Source organism: Schistocerca gregaria, chromosome 11 (genome assembly GCF_023897955.1).
Source record: "Schistocerca gregaria isolate iqSchGreg1 chromosome 11, iqSchGreg1.2, whole genome shotgun sequence".
In the NCBI taxonomy this organism is placed as follows: Eukaryota; Metazoa; Arthropoda; class Insecta; order Orthoptera; family Acrididae; genus Schistocerca; species Schistocerca gregaria.
The window spans coordinates 54,144,052-54,162,334 of record NC_064930.1 but is presented as its reverse complement, the minus strand read 5'-3'; the positions used below and the strand labels follow the sequence as shown (position 1 = coordinate 54,162,334).

Below are 18,283 nucleotides of genomic sequence, written 5' to 3'. Positions count from 1 at the left end.
CCCCCCTTCTCCCCTACTGTTAATTGGTCACAACAGTTCAGACAGTAAATGTCCTGTATGAAGCTGTTAGTAATGTTGAAATCAGCTTTCAAATTCACCCCAAAGTTTACAATTTTTCTATGGGAAGAAGCTGAACACATCATTCACATACCATTGTGGTTTAGTAGTGTGACACATTCTTGTTTGTCTAGATGAAATATTTGAATGGAACTATAGGAAGGTTTTATGGTGTTGCAGTGTTTTAACTGTTCCAGTTTCTGGGAGTGATTGTGTTGTTTCCACATTTACAGGAGGCCTCTCAGCCAGTGCAGAATACCACTACAGAAAGCAGTGCTTAAGTCCATCAGCCATCGTAGAGAGGGTCATCTATTAAGAAAAGTAATAAAATTAACATCCAGTTTTTGTGTTTAGTGCTTGACATCAAAACAACAAAAAGAAAAATCACAAAAAAATGAAATACAGACCTGATTTTCAGTTTAGCATTATCACCTCCTAAAGATTGAAGTGTAAGCTAACATCGTCAACAAGAACTTTGTTTGGGTAGCATTGAAGAAAACTATCCATCTTTTTCGTTTGTTATTCTACTTGTAATAGGTTTCACGTGTTGTAATAGAGAGGCTCAAAATTGAACCTGAAATGAAAGGCGATATGATAAAGTCTAGAATAATTTCTTAGTGTTTGGTTTTTCGTTTTGTGGATTTAAAGTTTTCTTTCCTTTTCATAGTTTTAAAAACTTTCTATTTATTACTGTTCAAAAAGTTGTTAGATATTTGTTTTGTTTGTTTGATATTTTCAGTGTGAGATTTATGAAGTTGTTAATTTTGTAATTTTTTACTGGTGTATTGTTGATAGATCAAAATGTTTGTCACATTGATAGATTTGCTATTATAATTTAGAATTCCTGCAGCCACATCTCACGAAAGCACAGATACGGTGACCGTAATGCCGGAAAATTTTTAGTAACGTATTTGTCAGAATAGCGTGAAATGTGATGTGGAAAAATTAATCAGGTTTGATTTTGAGTCTTTGCATTATTTCCAATAACAGTTTATAACATAAGCAGGAGGTGAAGACTGTAGCACATAGCACACGTCCCACACTGGGAGGTAGGCGCCGTATTTGTCACGGTGCGCACAGAGCACGTGGACGTACAGTTTGAAGCATTACACTGTTCGGGAAAATATCTCAACGAAACTCCCCCAATTCTCCGGGTCAGCAGTAGAAAAATTTAGGAAGATTGAGAATTTTTCATATGCAGCTTACGGGAGTTTGAGGAGTAGTTGGATGCAAAAAGTTTTGTGGGTGAAAATCCTTGTATTGTTACATAATGTGATCCTGGTGCGCACAGTGAGTATGGCAGAATCTACCTCCCTACTTTGAAATGGGAGTCATTTGAGGTTGGGGTTAAGATTTTGTTTCGCTTTGTCGACAAATTTCAACTGAGGTGGCAAGAGTTTTTAAACGGTGTCACCCGCATCTCTTTATTTCTGTTAAACGGTGCTATGTGCTGTCAACTTCCACAAGATTTAATGTGTTTTGTAGGGTCAGGCAAAGTTTTTTCTTTAAAGAAACACCTTTAAAAATAACCATCCTTTTGATTCCATGCTTGTCAACTGATGCATGTGTTTTAATGAAATTGTAATTAATTTAAAAAGATTTTGGGCATATAAAGATTCACCACTTCATAACTGCCCAAAATTTCAAAATGACAAATGAGCTAAAGTTTTCCAACATGTAAAATTCATTGGCATTAAAACTATTAAGTATGACTTCAATAAAAAGGAACATAGCCAATGAATAAAAACTTGTTCATCCCATACGTGAGTGTGATAACAGAATGACTAAGATTTGCATTTGGACCACGTGTGGGAGAAAGTTGCGGCTGGTCACCACCTCTGGTCAGAAAGTTGTGGCCGCTTCTTTCATTGTATTTGTCACCTCTGAAGTAAGGTGAGGTAGTAACAGTGCAAATCGTAAGTGAAGTAAGTCTATTAAATGAAGCTTTAATGAAACACTAAAATATTAATAAAGCAAGCAACGTGTCAGTATCGACAAAATTTTTGTGAAATGGAACAACTTGTCTCGGTCAACTGTGAATGACTTGGAAATGAAATTTCTGGCTGAAGCTGCCAATTGTAAATGTACAAACAAGTTACAAAGTAATTTTTCAGAAAACATGTGCATTTTGAATAAACAAGCCAAAAAAAGTGAAAACTGTCAAACTGTGTACTTTCTTAAAATGTCCTTTCCAGCTAATTCTAGTATCCTGCTGCTCTCACTTGGTGCAAGAGTTTGAAGTAATGAACTGAAATACAGATGTCGTACACTGTAGTGCCAATGAAATGAAACTATGAAACACAATAGACAGTTTGTAATATCTAAACGAACAAGCTGAGAGATGTGAGCCAGGCTTCAAAAGTTTCGCACAAGGCATTTGTTTGCGTGAGAACACTCGTCAAAAAATAACTGCATACAAAAATTTAGTATGTAACAAATTTTATGGTAATAGTACGCATTCTGGAGTTAGAAGTACATAGGTATATCCTTACAAAACTGATCAAAAATTAAGATGTTGTTGTAAACAAAAAAACTCTACTAGAAAGATCAGTACACAATCTCAGCAACCCCCCTCCCCCTGATTTGAAATGTACCACATACAGTGAAACTACATGGAGTCGCAATACAGTGATTTCATTTGATAGAAATGGTACCTGTGAACCAGATAAAATAACATGCCTGGAAATTGAAAAGGTAATTTGTGGTTGACAGATACACACACTGTTAGACACAAAGTAAACTTTAATGTATTGCTTTAATTTCCTTGTTGGTATATATATATGTGTGTGTGTGTGTGTGTGTGTGTGTGTGTGTGACAGTCTCGTAACAGGTTAAATATACATCAATTCACAAACGATAGGTTGATAAATGTTATGAATGAAGAGTTCTGCGTGTGGTACTCTCCACAGTATATTATTTAGATGCCGGGAATGTCATTGCATAGAATAAGAGGGCTTAGAAATAAAAGGTTATTAATTGAAACTATCAGCTGCTGACAAATGTTGTTGACATACCTCGATGGGGACAGCTGGGAATGTGGGTCCCACGGGAAGCGTGCAAGGGCTAAGTTCCTGCAGTCGTACTATCCATCGGTGACTCAGGTGGATAGAGCATCTGCCATGTAAGCAGGAGATCCTGGGTCCGAGTCCTGGTTGGGGTACACATTTTCAGCTGTCCCCATTGAGGTATGTCAACATTTGTCGGCTGCTGAGGGTTTGTTATCATCATTTATTCTAGAGAAGCTGCACAGTCATTAATGGCATCTGTTCTTCTGAGAACAGTTGCTATCTTCATATATGGTCCTAGAAATGTTTTTATTTCCCCATAAAGCATTGGTGGCATTCAACAGAAGGCATCAAACTGTATCGTGCAGGCCTGAGAATTAATGGTCTATTTTGAAAGACACACATTAGTGCCAAGAATTGTCCTCTCAAGTGAAAATACATCTACAGTGCAGAGGAAAAAAAATTGAAATGAACCCAGTACATACTAATTGAGAACCTGTGTGTAGCAAATTCCAAACTGTCACATCAAGTATTGGTCTGCTGTGCTGTGCATGCAGGTAAATTCCATTATCCTAGTAATTACAGCACTTAGGCTGCTTTTGCCAAAAGGTAAGTTGAGAACTCTGGTGAGACTAAATTCTCTGCCTGTTAAACATAAACAACATAAGAGCCTGCTCCAGTGTTCAATTGAAGGTAATACTTGAGCTGTGAGTACCTGCCTTTCTGCCCATGGATTTGTGACAGAAGTGACTATTTTAACTCTGTGTCCTAGGTGAGCTAAATGTCGTGACATGGATCATTTCCGTGTGTGTGTGTGTGTGTGTGTGTGTGTGTGTGTGTGTGTGTGTGTGTGTGTGTGTGTGTGTGTGTGTGTGTGTGTGTGTGTTTATTTGGTAACTATAGAGACATAGTAAAAGGAGAGAAGTAATGGATTTTGCAATATTTCTGTAAAATTCAACTATTTCCTCAAAATTGGTTACACTACTGTCCAAAATCAGGATCCCTGTAAGTTTCCCCTGCACTCAAATATTGGAAAGACAAAATTGTGAAGAGTTAAGCACTCTTAACTCTTATTTCTCAGTGTATAAATAAAACTAGTATATGAACAAAAACAAATCCCATAGTGCTTGGAATGTCTTCCTGCCACTAGTTCTGTGATTAACATTGGTTCAGATTGCAAGAATGAAATTCACCACCAGTTACTGAATCATTAGAAGGTAATGATAGTTAACAAAAATGAATCAGAAGGGATGATGGATAGAAGTTGAGAATGCTGAAACTTGGAATAGTGCAATAGTGTGGAAGCAGCTATTTACGAAACAATGTTTTTTAATACTACAGTAGCAAGACACTACTGCATTTCTTCAGGACATTCATTACAGGTGACATAAGTTCATAACTGATGAAATGCAACAATGCAGTGAACACAAGTGAATATATCGGGATTTGACAGTAAATGTAAAAGTGTAGGAGAAATATTTTTCTTGAAAATTTAATTGTGATACGAAATCGGTTGAAGTCGACAACTTAGACTGACTGTTGGAGATAAATGATTGCTGATGAGTAGGAATGAGCAGGTAAAATCATTTTAATTTCGGTTTTATTAACATTAACCATTTTAGTGCCAAATATGATCTGATCGTGGTCCAGATTTCCGGAAAAATAATGCCAGTAACGCTCTGATCGTGATGCCCTTCTCGTTAATTTTTTCCGCACTTGAAGGCAAAGTTATTAGTATTTCCTAGCCAAGACGCAGAAGGAAGGTCGAAGGCACAACATGTGGATCCTCTTTTCGATTGTCAGTGTGATATTTAGAGTGAAATAAACTTCTGGTGTTGTATATTTACCGAGAATTTCGCGGCAGCATATCAGATACGAAGTTGCGGTTCGATAAGAGTGATTTAGACAATAATATGATAAGCAGTGAAAGTGAAGATGGATTTGCAGAAAGTGAATTGGATCATGAGATCTGCGGTGGAGAAAAGGACTTGTCGTTTTCTTCAAATGACGATTGTGCGTCAGCAAATGACGATGACCAAACGCAACTGAATTGCAGTGCAAATACTTTTGTTGAAATAATGAATGAGGCATCAGATAATACACCCTCTCCAAGCTTTGTGTATGCAGAACTAGCAGGCCCTAAACATACAACAGCAAATGCCACACCAATTTTTTTTTTTTATTTTTTTTTTTTTTTTTTTTTTTTTTCCCCCATTTGTTCTTTTCGCAGCAGCTTCTTACTATTATGGTGACTGAGACTAACTGATACGCTCGCCAGGTGATTGTCAACACATTTGAGAATGTGGCAACCAACAACTGTTGCAGAAATTCAGTGATTTTGAATATGGGACTGATAAAAAACCGACGATTTTTAGTTTTTGGTCAACTGATGCAAACCTGTTGACACTGTGGTTTTCGCAAATGTTTTCACGCAACAGGTTTCAGTTGTTGCTGCGGTTCTTACATTTTGTAGACAGTTCGAAACTTCACCGTCCTGGTCACCCATTATGAGCCAACAGCCAAATTTAAAGTGTTGGTGGATATTGCCAACATTTCCCGTCGCTACTACACTCCACACCAGCAACTGAGCGTTGTTGAAAGTCTTGTTGGGACAAAGGCGCACTCAGTTAATCCAGTACCTCCCCAATAAACATTATCACAGAAAGGGAGTCAAATTTTGGATGCTACGTGATTCAGTAGTAAATTATTGCCCACGGTTTTATGCATACTGTGGTGCAAAAAGTGAAGACGACAAAAACGAAATAAGAGAATGTCCTGGGATATGTAGTCGTCATGAAACTACTAGCTCTTGGGAGCTACATGCAAAAAGGTTACCATTTGCTTTGCGATAACTTTTTACATCTACTCCTCTGGCAGAAAAGCTGTATTCAGTCGGCACTTATCTAACGGGAACAATTAGAAGAAACAAAATTCCTGCCACATGTTCTTCTGTCGAATTATGCTGTAGGTCAGCTAAAGTTTTTCAGGAAATCTTTTATACTTCTCTGTGGCTTCAGACAGAAGAAATCAGAGAAACCCAGTTTTCCTTGTGAGTACATCATCCTCTGCTACATCATCAGAAAAGACAATTTGTAACAGACAGACGGTCAAGAAATCGGATGTAATTTTTGAGTATAATAAGTAGCATTGACTGATCTGATATGATGGCATACTGCTATTTAGATGAGGACTGTCAAGATGTGGAAGAAGGTAGTGTTCAGGATGTTGCGGAATGTATATGTTTTGTATAAGGAAAGCCTAAAACACAATGACAAACTATTGACACGGCTGAAGTCATTTGCAAACTTTTTAAACAGTGGTTTCAGGCAAGGACTGCAACAAGTGCAATAGATATAAATGTACCTGCTCCAACAGTATATGGTGTAGACTCTTCCGGGGGAGAAAGGAATGTTACTGTAGTGTTTGTTCTACGAAGGATAAGAAGCGGTGTTCACGAACAGTATGTGTTTGTTGCGAGAAAGGACTACATCCTTCATGTGTTGGTCAGCATGTGTGCAAGTAGTTGTCGTAACTGCAACCTCACAATTGTCAGTGATTTATGACTGAAGAACTGAGAACACTTTCAGAGTAAAACGATTTTTTTTGTAACGTTATGTTCTTTTTTATTTTTCCTTTGTGTAATAAAACGATTTGTATTCCTTTATGATGTTTTTGTTAAGGAAACTACAGAGATTCCATATATACCTGAAATTTTTGAGTATATCATCATTTGATGGGTCTCAGAGTAAATTGAAAACAAAGTTTTAATTTTTTTTCGATAAGCCCCATCATGAAAATAATTTTTTTCTCTGAAAATGTTCTTTGACAATCTGTATTGCACATATTACTGTAGCCAGCAGCATTTCCTAAAAATTAATAAAAAATTAGATTCCTTTATGCATTAGTTTAGATTTTATTGCAAGTATGGCAGAGGTCTGCATTTTACTGTAAAATCGCATGGGACTTTTAACTCGATCTTTTGAGAATGTCTAGCACTAAAAGGGTTAACACGTAAGAGAGCCAGCGATACAACACATTATATAAGGTCAATGAAAAAGTTTCCATTCTAAAGCCTGAACCAGTACGCCATTTGGGCAAAATTGCTGTTAGCACCGAGACAGTCACTCCACTGAAGCACGAGGTTGATGATGACAATTTGGTAAGTGTCTCCTTGTCACAGGTATCGTTGACTGAGGCCTGTTTTAAGGAACCGAAGATATGATAACCGCACAGTGAGAGATCAGGACAGCGTGTAGTGTGTCGGACTGTCACCAGTGAGGAAGTTAGCACACCATTCCACAGCAGTTTTTGACAGATGCTCCACTGTACACATTCTTCACTCCCGATGAATGTGTACCAGTGTTTGTCCATCAGCAGCTGAGAATAATAATAGCATGTTGAACCTCTGTTGTCACATTTGGTAATGACGTCGCCACAGTTAGCGTTAACCCATTTACTGCGTGCGCGTCGGAAAGGTGAGTGCCACACTAAACCTGTGCCCAAATGTCTGTAATGGAGTGAACACTGTGGTGTGTGTGTGCTGCAGCAATAACCTAAAAAGGAAACTTCTGGATAGCTCCCTCGTACAAGAATGACGTGTACGAAATGGTTTTCAATTAGTGTCTCAGAACGTTTTTTCCCACTTTTGGAACACAGCACACAAATGATCGTGTGTGGGATGGATTTTGCAAGTTCTGGGTGGGTGTGTGGAGTTACGTACTACCAGACATCTGTGCACAGTTCACGCAATTCCTGTAAATTAAATGCTGGTGGATTGGGACGCAGAACTGCCACCAGATAGCGTCCCAGATGTCTCTGATATTGTTCAGATTAGGTGAATTTGGTGTTAGATGTCAGATGTCAAGAAGGGTTTATTGTTATCCTCAAAATGATGTAGCAATTCGCAGTAAGAAGTTACTTCTGTGGGTAGGTAAAAGTTACTTGCTTGGGGAAGTGGTATTGAATTGGTCCCTAGGTGCGACAGAGAGAGACACATCACTTCTGTTTTTTGTTGCAGTAGTAATTTCTGTAGTATGGCTGTTACTGTTTGTGTCGTAGGTGAATTCTGGTGACTGCAACGAGAACTGACTGCAGAAGTTGGGTGAGGATGGGATACTAACACGGAGAGCAGACTCAGTGTACTTGTGCACTGTTAATTGTGTGTTTCTGGAAGAGTTATTGTCACTGAAGAGGTGGGCAGAAAAAGTGTAACCCCCAATTGAGTAAGGATTAGACCGATCAGTATAATGTTTATATTTTTGAAAGGTGGCAGCAAATAGTTACATAGTTTTTCCTACTGTACTTATGTTCGTGTCAATCAAATTATTGCAATGTCTAACACGGAAAATCTCAAAATATGCTCTTGAGAGCGCGCTTTTCTGTGGACCCCTTCAACTCCTTTGTCTTTGCTTATGGTCATGACTGCAACCAGAAGTGTTAGTGGTCAAGGCTGGCAGAGGCAGAGGGAAGGTGGAATGAAAAGATTCACAGAAAATGACATACATGCTGAAAAATGTACCACTAATTTTACTGTTGGAGCTGTAAATATTATGTAACTGGAAGAGAACTGCATTGTTTTGATGCATACTTAATCGAGGTAATATCTTTTCTTTGTTGTGAAACTTGTCAGTATTTCATTACACAAGAAACGATATTTGTGACGTACTTTTCAGTGTGTCCAGTTTTGCTGTGAGGTGTTGAAATCTGGCTGGTGAGTGCAGTTCGCACAAGTCCACTTTGATATGCAGTCGGATTGATATTTAGATTTATTGAACTTGATCATTGAGTACAGTGATTCAAATACAGAAGTGGTCCCAAAAATTGAGATCAGTCTCTTGGACACTTTTGTCAATAGGTACTTCCCTTGTCAAATCGCTGAGAATTCAGCCCTTCAAATCCTTCAGCAGCACAAACCCCTCACCCTCATTTCTTCAAAGAATCAAATTTGCACGGATAAAACAGCTTAAAACATCTGATAACTCAACAAATGAGGTCATTAGAATTCACATTTAAATTTGTAACAGAGAAAGTTTAGGAAAGATTTGAAATTGAGCTGGAAGTTTGTTCGCAGTCACAAAGTCCTTTCATTATGAAATGTAGGCTAAACAGTATTTGTGATCAGTTTTAAGAAAAAGCTAGTTTTCATGCATATCATTGTGTGATGTATATCCTCAACCACTGAACGACTTGAGTTTTGCAGGTATGTTGAGTGGTATATGTTTATAATGTCAATAAATTTTTTTGTGATTAGTTAACTGAAGTAATAAAATTAAAATGTCATGCCTGAACAGTGAAAATGTATTACATGATAAACTTTCCTCCTTTCATCATTTTAGTGGCGAAGAGGGGGACGTGAGTGTCAGTGACAACAAGTTTATTAAAAGTTTGAAATTGTGTGTGCAGTTATTGGAAGGTGCTAAGTGCCTCTTCTCTCATACTGTGAGAATATAGTCTGGGCTATTTGTGTGCCAATAACTGTGGTGCCTCGAAGAATGTACGGTACAGTTTCTAACTGTAATACTTTGTTAAATGTTTAACATAAGATGATGCCTTTTAGTTAGGTGTTTAGGACAGCGTGTTAAATCCAGACAGTAATTGTATGAAATACTGAAAATAGGAATTCTTGCCTATATAAGCTGTTAGACAAGCATCCTGTAGATTAGATGTTTTGTAATATAGATTGTCTTGCAGTTCCAGAAGCCCCACCCTACAGCTGAGAAATGTCAGAATTCTGTTGAAATGGAATACCCCTTCTTAGAACAGTGACAGAAAATGTATTTTCCAGGAATGAAAATGAAACATTGGCTTCTGGCATTTATTTCTTCACTTAAGTCAGTCATATTACAAAAAGTATCACACATTTCAGCCTGATAAAGCTGAGGTTTCTGTAATTTCCTTAGATGTACAAAATGAACAATTGTCTTAAAGTATTTTTAGAGTGTCTCAATCCGTTATGCAAGATGAACCCAAACACGCCGTTTATGCACGGCATTGCCATCACAACTGCTTTAGATTGAGTGGAGAATCAAATTTCTGTCCCCTCTTCATCAGTCTTTTGGCTGATTTGATGCAGCCTGTCATGAATTCCTCTCCTGTACTAACCTTTTCTTCTCTGATCAGTACTGGCAACCTATGTCTTCTATTATTCGCTTGATATTTGTGCCCGTCTTCCTCTCTAGTTTTTACTTTCTACAGCTCCCTCTAGTACCACGAATGTTACCTCCTGGTGTATTAACTGATATACTACCATCCTCTCACTTCTTGTCAGTGTTTTCCACGTATTTCTTTCCTAGCTGATGCTGCTAAGAACACCTTATCAGTCCACCTAATTTCCAAGTCTTCTATGGCATCACATTTCAAAAGTTTAGAATCTCTTCTGTTCCAGTTTTCCCATGGTCCATATCTCATTACCAAATAGAAGTTTGTTGAAATTTCTTCCTAAGATGACACATGTTTGATACGAGTGGACTTCTGTTGGTCAAGAATGCCCCTTTTTGCCTGTGCTACTCAACCTTTTATGTTGTCCTTGCTCCATCATGGGTATTTTTTAACTACTCTTCAGAGGCTCATTGAAATTAGTTATCACATGAAATATAAGTCCACAGTTGTCAGTTTTGACAACAGCAATGTTATACACTCCTGATAATCGCATCACAATTCAGAATGAATGTTCATTAATTTAAGTTGCAAAGATCTCTTGAAAGTGATTAATTATTGAAGTTCATGTTGAACACACTTTGCATTATTGCTTGCATAATGCAAATGCAATATACAAATTATTGAGTAGTGTGTATGTGAATAATGAGCTGGGCAGATCTGTCTGGTTTCACAGGCAGCAGCTACCTACCTCACTCATTCTAAAGCATTAGACATACTGATAGTTTAAGAACTCTCTGATACCGCTACTTCAATATTTTTTGCCCTTTCCTGCATTGACAGAAACTGAAGATGTTACACCGTGAAGAACCTGCAGAAATGCTCACAAAAGAAGCAAGACTTTGAAATTGCCACTTTTGATAGTACTGATGCAGGGGGTCTAAAAACTTATCTTTCCTCAGGAACTAAATTTGAGAAGCACATGAAACTTAATGTGCATCAAATGTGGAGTGTATGTTGAAAAGTAATACCTTCAAATTGTATTTCAGAGAAATTACTGGTCTCAAGCAGATATGATTTTATATGTACAGACTGAAGTGGCAAGTGAAAAACATGTACCTAGGCTGGGATTAAGGAAAGGTCTCTTGCTTCCTATGCAAGTGCAGTAGCCACCTCGCCACAGCGATTCACACAACTGCACGGATTAACTAGGCATGCCTCTCACGTAGACCAAACTTCTCACAGCCACTCCAGTCTGCTTTAAATTCCCCTTTCGTTCGAACAGAATTGCCGAGGCTCCCCATGTTCTGGTATAGCACCTCTGCCTTGAAGAGTAATAGGGGATCCATCCTAAAACCCAGGTGCAGGTACGTACAAATGAAGTACCATGGGGTGGCAGTGACAATTTGGATTGAGGGATGCGTGCCCGAGTAATCTGTGTAGTTTGTGAACTGCTGTTTCAAGATGGCTTAATGGTACAAATTTTCACTTGCCGCTTCAGTCTATATACATAAACTTTTAAAAATATTTTTAAATAAAAAACTTTAACATTTTACACTTTTGGTTATGTCTGCATATTTATTTCTCAGCATAATTACACTGGTGATAAACTTATTTCTTCCAAGTATAGACCAGTTTGTCAATACAGTCTCTGTAGAATGTTTTACTTTAATGAAGCCACAATCTCAATCAGCTCGCATTGCTTCATCCACTATCAAAGCGAAGACTTCGAAGGTGCTCATTGAGTTTTGGAGACACTGACCTTTGTCGTGCACCACTGTTTGCTTTGTAATGAACACTAACAACCTAAGGTTGTAGGTTAAAGATGAGTTACGATCACTGTTGGAGCTTTCATTGTTCTACAGATTTCAATTGAAAGCATGTTTCGTGCTGTTAAAACCTCATGTGTTGTCTGGCATTGTGTGGCACGTGTGCACGAACTCTTGGAATTCGAAACGCACTACCGGCACGCTGTTCCTCGCACAGCTACTTAGCTGAGTTACTTACCTCGATATAACACCGTGCGGGTTTGAGCCCTCTAGAAGCTCCAAAATAAAACTGTAGTAGTAAAGAAAATGCTCCATTTACAACAGTAAAGCACATAGCATAGCCAAGACAGCAGAATGCTCCATAGGCCTTAGGACAAGGGCCATACTACAACAAACTGCTTTCGATGAGCATCACGTCACAACTGTTCACATTTCTAGAAGCCTGTGGGAAAACATTGCAAGTGGTGGTTTGAGAAGTGTTACTTTTAAACCACAAACAGTTTGACTGTTTCAAAACTCGATTCTGTGAGGACTAGCCATTCATACCATTTTTAAAAAGTTTGATGGGCACATTTGTATTTGAGGAATTCGTATTGTTTCGTAACATGAAAATATGCAATGCACATGTTGGCACGCATTGAAGGTCCTCCTCCTCCTCCCTTTTTTTCCTCTGTTCCGTGTTTTGTTTCCTAATATGTCAGGTTTATGTTCAATGCTGATGTATAAAGACCCTTAAAATCTTTACCACTCCAAAGACTGATAAGTTTTACAGCTCTGAGGGAACATACATTATCACTTAATACGGAAAAATGTAATTTCCCTTGGTATGTAATATGTGTGCATCCAGGAAAAGTGTATTTTGAACCAGAAAAAACCCGGAATTTTTTTTTTTTCTTGTCCGTGTATACGTCCTGGATATGCATAAAATGGCCTCTGAATGTTTCTTAAGAGGTGTAGGACGTCAAACAGGCTGACTTGGAACAGGAGAGGCACCACTGAACATTTTAATTTTCACTTTTACAAATAGATTCATAAAACTTTGTCAGCATGACCAGGAAGGATTCAGAATTTACACTCTTAGCAGTGGAAGTTCGAAAATATAAGAATGGAAATGGAAAAAAAGAACACATTGACACCGGTGTGTCAGACCCACCATACTTGCTCCGGACACTGCGAGAGGGCTGTATAAGCAATGATCACACGCACGGTACAGCGGACACACCAGGAACCGCGGTGTTGGCCGTCGAATGGCGCTAGCTGCGCAGCATTTGTGCACCGCCGCCGTCAGTGTCAGCCAGTTTGCCGTGGCATACGGAGCTCCATCGCAGTCTTTAACACTGATAGCATGCCGCGACAGCGTGGACGTGAACCGTATGTGCAGTTGACGGACTTTGAGCGAGGGCGTATAGTGGGCATGCGGGAGGCCGGGTGGACGTACCGCCGAATTGCTCAACACGTGGGGCGTGAGGTCTCCACAGTACATCGATGTTGTCGCCAATGGTCGGCGGAAGGTGCACGTGCCCGTCGACCTGGGACCGGACCGCAGCGACGCACGGATGCACGCCAAGACCGTAGGATCCTACGCAGTGCCGTAGGGGACCGCACCGCCACTTCCCAGCAAATTAGGGACACTGTTGCTCCTGGGGTATCGGCGAGGACCATTCGCAACCGTCTCCATGAAGCTGGGCTACGGTCCCGCACACCGTTAGGTCGTCTTCCACTCACGCTCCAACATCGTGCAGCCCGCCTCCAGTGGTGTCGCGACAGGCGTGAATGGAGGGACGAATGGAGACGTGTCGTCTTCAGCGATGAGAGTCGCTTCTGCCTTGGTGCCAATGATGGTCGTATGCGTGTTTGGCGCCGTGCAGGTGAGCGCCACAATCAGGACTGCATACGACCGAGGCACACAGGGCCAACACCCGGTATCATGGTGTGAGGAGCGATCTCCTACACTGGCCGTACACCTCTGGTGATCGTCGAGGGGACACTGAATAGTGCACGGTACATCCAAACCGTCATCGAACCCATCGTTCTACCATTCCTAGACCGGCAAGGGAACTTGCTGTTCCAACAGGACAATGCACCTCTGGTGATCGTCGAGGGGACACTGAATAGTGCACGGTACATCCAAACCGTCATCGAACCCATCGTTCTACCATTCCTAGACCGGCAAGGGAACTTGCTGTTCCAACAGGACAATGCACGTCCGCATGTATCCCGTGCCACCCAACGTGCTCTAGAAGGTGTAAGTCAACTACCCTGGCCAGCAAGATCTCCGGATCTGTCCCCCATTGAGCATGTTTGGGACTGGATGAAGTGTCGTCTCACGCGGTCTGCACGTCCAGCACGAACGCTGGTCCAACTGAGGCGCCAGGTGGAAATGGCATGGCAAGCCGTTCCACAGGACTACATCCAGCATCTCTACGATCGTCTCCATGGGAGAATAGCAGCCTGCATTGCTGCGAAAGGTGGATATACACTGTACTAGTGCCGACATTGTGCATGCTCTGTTGCCTGTGTCTATGTGCCTGTGGTTCTGTCAGTGTGATCATGTGATGTATCCGACCCCAGGAATGTGTCAATAAAGTTTCCCCTTCCTGAGACAATGAATTCACGCTGTTCTTATTTCAATTTCCAGGAGTGTGTGTGTGTGTGAAATTTCTTCCTTTTTGGGCTTCATTTGTTGCTGTAGGTACACTTTTCTTCATAACTAAGAGAGATTCTTTGATGAATTTTGCACAGCATACAAACCATACTTAAAGATGTATAAAACTCTAGAATTCTCCAAATCAATTAAAAACTGTGGTAAAAATTGAGGTAATTAACTATAAATTTTTTTCCAAACATTAAGTTTAAAATATAATAGTTCATTCGTTTTTTCATAAATGAAATAAATTCTAGAATTTCATACGCCTTTGAGTATGGGTTGTATGATGTGCAAAATCTCTCTAACTTATGACGAAAAGTGTTCCTATAGGCTACAAATGCAGCCATAAGTATGTGAAAAAAGGATGAAATTTTGCATGTAAAAAAATTTATTTTGTTGTGTTTTCGAATTTCCATTGCAATGGGCGTGAATCCTGAATCCTTCCTGGTGATGCTGACAAGGTTTGATGAATTTATTTGTAAAAGTATAGACACTGGAAATTAAAATGTCCTGTAGTGCCTCTCCTGCTCCAAGTCGACCCATTTGGCGTCCTGCCCCCCTAAGGAATTCCTTGCTATGTATGAAACATGTGCTGCATCAGCACATCAAAATGGTTGGCTGGAAGCTCGTTTGCCTTTCAGAATCTAAGGGATTATTCAGTTCCGATTTACTGGGCCTCTCATTTCACCAGAGCACTGTTGGGCGCCATGTTTGACGGCTCGTGTAGGACCTCCACATCCAGGGCATACACTGTACCCACTCTACTTCATTGCTACTTGTAATCCTGTACTTGCCACTGTTGCTCGTCCCCCACAGCATGGAGGAGGGGTTGCACCTGTGGGAAATCTCAGCACAAGATGAACGATACAGGTACATTTTCGACGATCGATGCCAGACAACACAAGAAGGGCCAGGCTATGAAATGAAACAATACGGAACATGTGGAAGATAAATTTTCTGAAAGTAACTATGGAGAGAAACAGGCAGGAACGGTGGGAGAAGAAAGTATTCCGGGAAAAGCTCTGGAATGGTCGGAATGTGAAAGATCAGTGGGAAGACCGAGAACAAGATGAGAAACAAGGTCAAGGAAGATTTTAATCAAAGGGGGGAGGGGGGCAATGGGGAGGAAATACTGTGCGATAAGAGTGTATTGGAAAGGGCTGTGTGAATTACATGTGGAGGAGGAGGAGGAGAAGAAGAAGATGGGGGAAGAACTGGAGGCTGGTGTGAAAGTATACATCCTCCCTTCGCATCACAGACATGATCTTTGGTTGACACTGTGCTGTTTCAAAACGCACGAGGCACGTTATCCCTTACTGGTGCTGAGCCTCCTGCGTGATAAATCAATGATAACACCTGGTGGTCACCATAATATACGTGTATGATGTGGTGAAACCAAAATCAAATTGTGTTCTAGATGATATTAGAGCATCTACGGAATAGCAGGTGGCGAGCATGCGCGTCTGCAGCGATATACCGTATCGCCCTCGCTGTGTCCAGAGATGCCGCCTGAGCGGCGCGCAGGAGCCGGCCGCTGTTGCGAGGAGTCGACAGCATCGATGATTATTACATTAATTGTTAAAAGTTGGCGCAGCATTGCGTGTTTTTTCATTTTAAATGGTTCCTATTGTACAACGAAAAGGGTTAGTTAGTTCCCGGATAGACCTCTCACCGACCAATTGGTGGTAGTGGTGTATATCGGGTCTCGTCTTATAGCGTTTCACTGCGTGGTGTAGTGAGGCTACTCAGTTCACACCCAAGTCTTGGGAGAGTGCACGAAATTTTGCCGATTATAGTTGTGGGAACAGTTTCGTTCGTAAAATTTGCTGAGGTGAGTCCCGCGTGAGCCTGATGTAATTGAGAGATTGATTTGTTAGGTGCTGAGTTTTGTGGAATCGGTGTGACCGATATCCCGTCTGCATCGTCCAGAGGTGATTGGGTTGCTTGTCGTTTTTATTGAGGTGGTTTGGGTATTGTGCGTGTGTGTATCGAGAAGGGAAAGCCTCCAACACGTGTTGGTAGTTGTATTTTCAAGACCAGTAGCTTGCAGCATACAGCGAATTGGCTCATAGAACGACGAACTATTTCACTATGCGGTGATGGTGTGCACGTATCACTGAGTAGACAAGCGATAGTAAACCGAAGGAACCATTTAACGAGCTACACGTAGCTAAACCAGAACTTGATTCATCAAGGTGACGAGTGGCCGATTTAAATGTTGGGGAACTTAGCGGGTCGCGTGTGGTCAACACCTGAAGAGGTCAAGATATGCTTTTAAATTGTAACTTAAGATTAGTTGAAAAGAGGCGGTGACATTTACGACTTTTGTTTGATTTTTTTTATGATTTGTTTCTGTATTGTGGGAACTGATAATATATTTTCTGGCACTCGTGCACTGGTGATAACCAACGTGTTTTGAGATACCTAGAAGGAAAATAAATCCAATTTTATTGGGGTTAAAGGAAACTTCCCAGTCTATATAATTGGTATCTAGTGTGAACCTATAGAGATATTTTCGGAAGTATAAACGAGTGTAATTCAGAGATATTGATGCAGTGGAATCGATATCACGTATAATGTGGTGTTTTTAAATGTGCTTGGTAAAAGGTTCTTGAACGAATGAAATTATAAATAAGCTACTGAAAGTAGATCTTATCAGTAATAAAGAGGAAAGTTTTCTAAATGATGAATAAGTTTAATTGAAGTAATTGAATTATTTATGGAAAAGCTAAAGATTTTCCTACTAGCAAAGATTCGTTATTCTGTGACGCATGCGAAGTCTCATCACTTGCATATTATCGCTGCGTCGAGTTGGAAAAATATTTCAGGGAGAATTAAAAATGTTTTAATCCCTAACAGTAGTGATGGAAGTGTCCATAAACAGAATAATCATTACAAGACGGTAGACAGATTGGTATTTTAGTACAAGTAATAATATAGTTCCGAGTTTATGTCAGAGAGTACGTACTGCGTTGTGAGCTCGTTGCGAAAGATAACAATTGCTAGTTGGATGTCGCATTTGTCATCACGCAAGATAATCAGGTACTGAAAGTAATTTGTTGCTCTGACGAGATCAGTATCGTAGACAACGAGAGTGGTTCATTAAATAGACCCATTTATTCACTACTGCTTAATTTCAGTAATAATTGGTGCGTGGATATTGTTAAGTGATTATTCATAGTTCTGTCGTGTCTTGGAACGATTTCGGCGTCGTGTCTAGGCAGGGAGTTGTTCCCCTTATTTGGCAGCCAGGCTGTTTGCATGGTCAACGGTTAACGTGGCTGCACTATTAATTGTACTGAGGCTGATTTCGTGTCCGTTTAGTTCATTGCCAGTGTGATTGCGGCGCGGGCTAAATTCTTGTCGTCAGAGGCTCCTCTCCAACTGGAATCTCTTGCAATTTGATGGCGTTCTGCATTCTTAACCTCTAGTTAAAAATAATTAAAGGTGTGGTGGTCGACTGATAGGCTAAGTACTTTGCGCAACGGGATACTTTGCAGTAACGGCATAGAGACGTTGCTACAGTACGATCCCTTCTCGTTGTCAGTCGATCTTGGGTACTGCCAGTCACGGACCAGTACAACACATCAGGTGACTGGAATGGCCAATCGAGAAACCGTACAGGAAAATGCTATTTGACACCCTAGTCAAGAAGGATACTTATCTTGCCACATAGTGGTGAGCATTCAGTTCTTCTTTCGACAACTGCC

The 18,283-nt window shown here is 40.3% G+C and overlaps 1 protein-coding gene across 6 annotated transcripts in view; it reads left to right on the top strand.

Moving 5' to 3' along the window:
• Nucleotides 1–2,222, top strand: part of LOC126295179 (Y-box factor homolog) — a 116,115-nt gene extending 113,893 nt beyond the window's left edge. For 3 of the 6 annotated variants that reach the window (XR_007552402.1, XR_007552401.1, XR_007552400.1), the window contains 2 exons: nucleotides 291–1,091; nucleotides 1,361–2,222. Coding sequence is in view for 3 of the 6 variants with exons in the window: in XM_049987484.1 (XP_049843441.1) it covers nucleotides 291–338 (48 nt within the window). In the remaining 3 variants the exon portion in view is untranslated. Of the gene's footprint in view, nucleotides 1–290 lie in introns of all 6 variants that reach the window. The other 3 variants (XM_049987484.1, XM_049987485.1, XM_049987483.1) reach the window with 1 other exon arrangement.
• The last annotated feature ends 16,061 nt before the right edge of the window (nucleotides 2,223–18,283 follow it).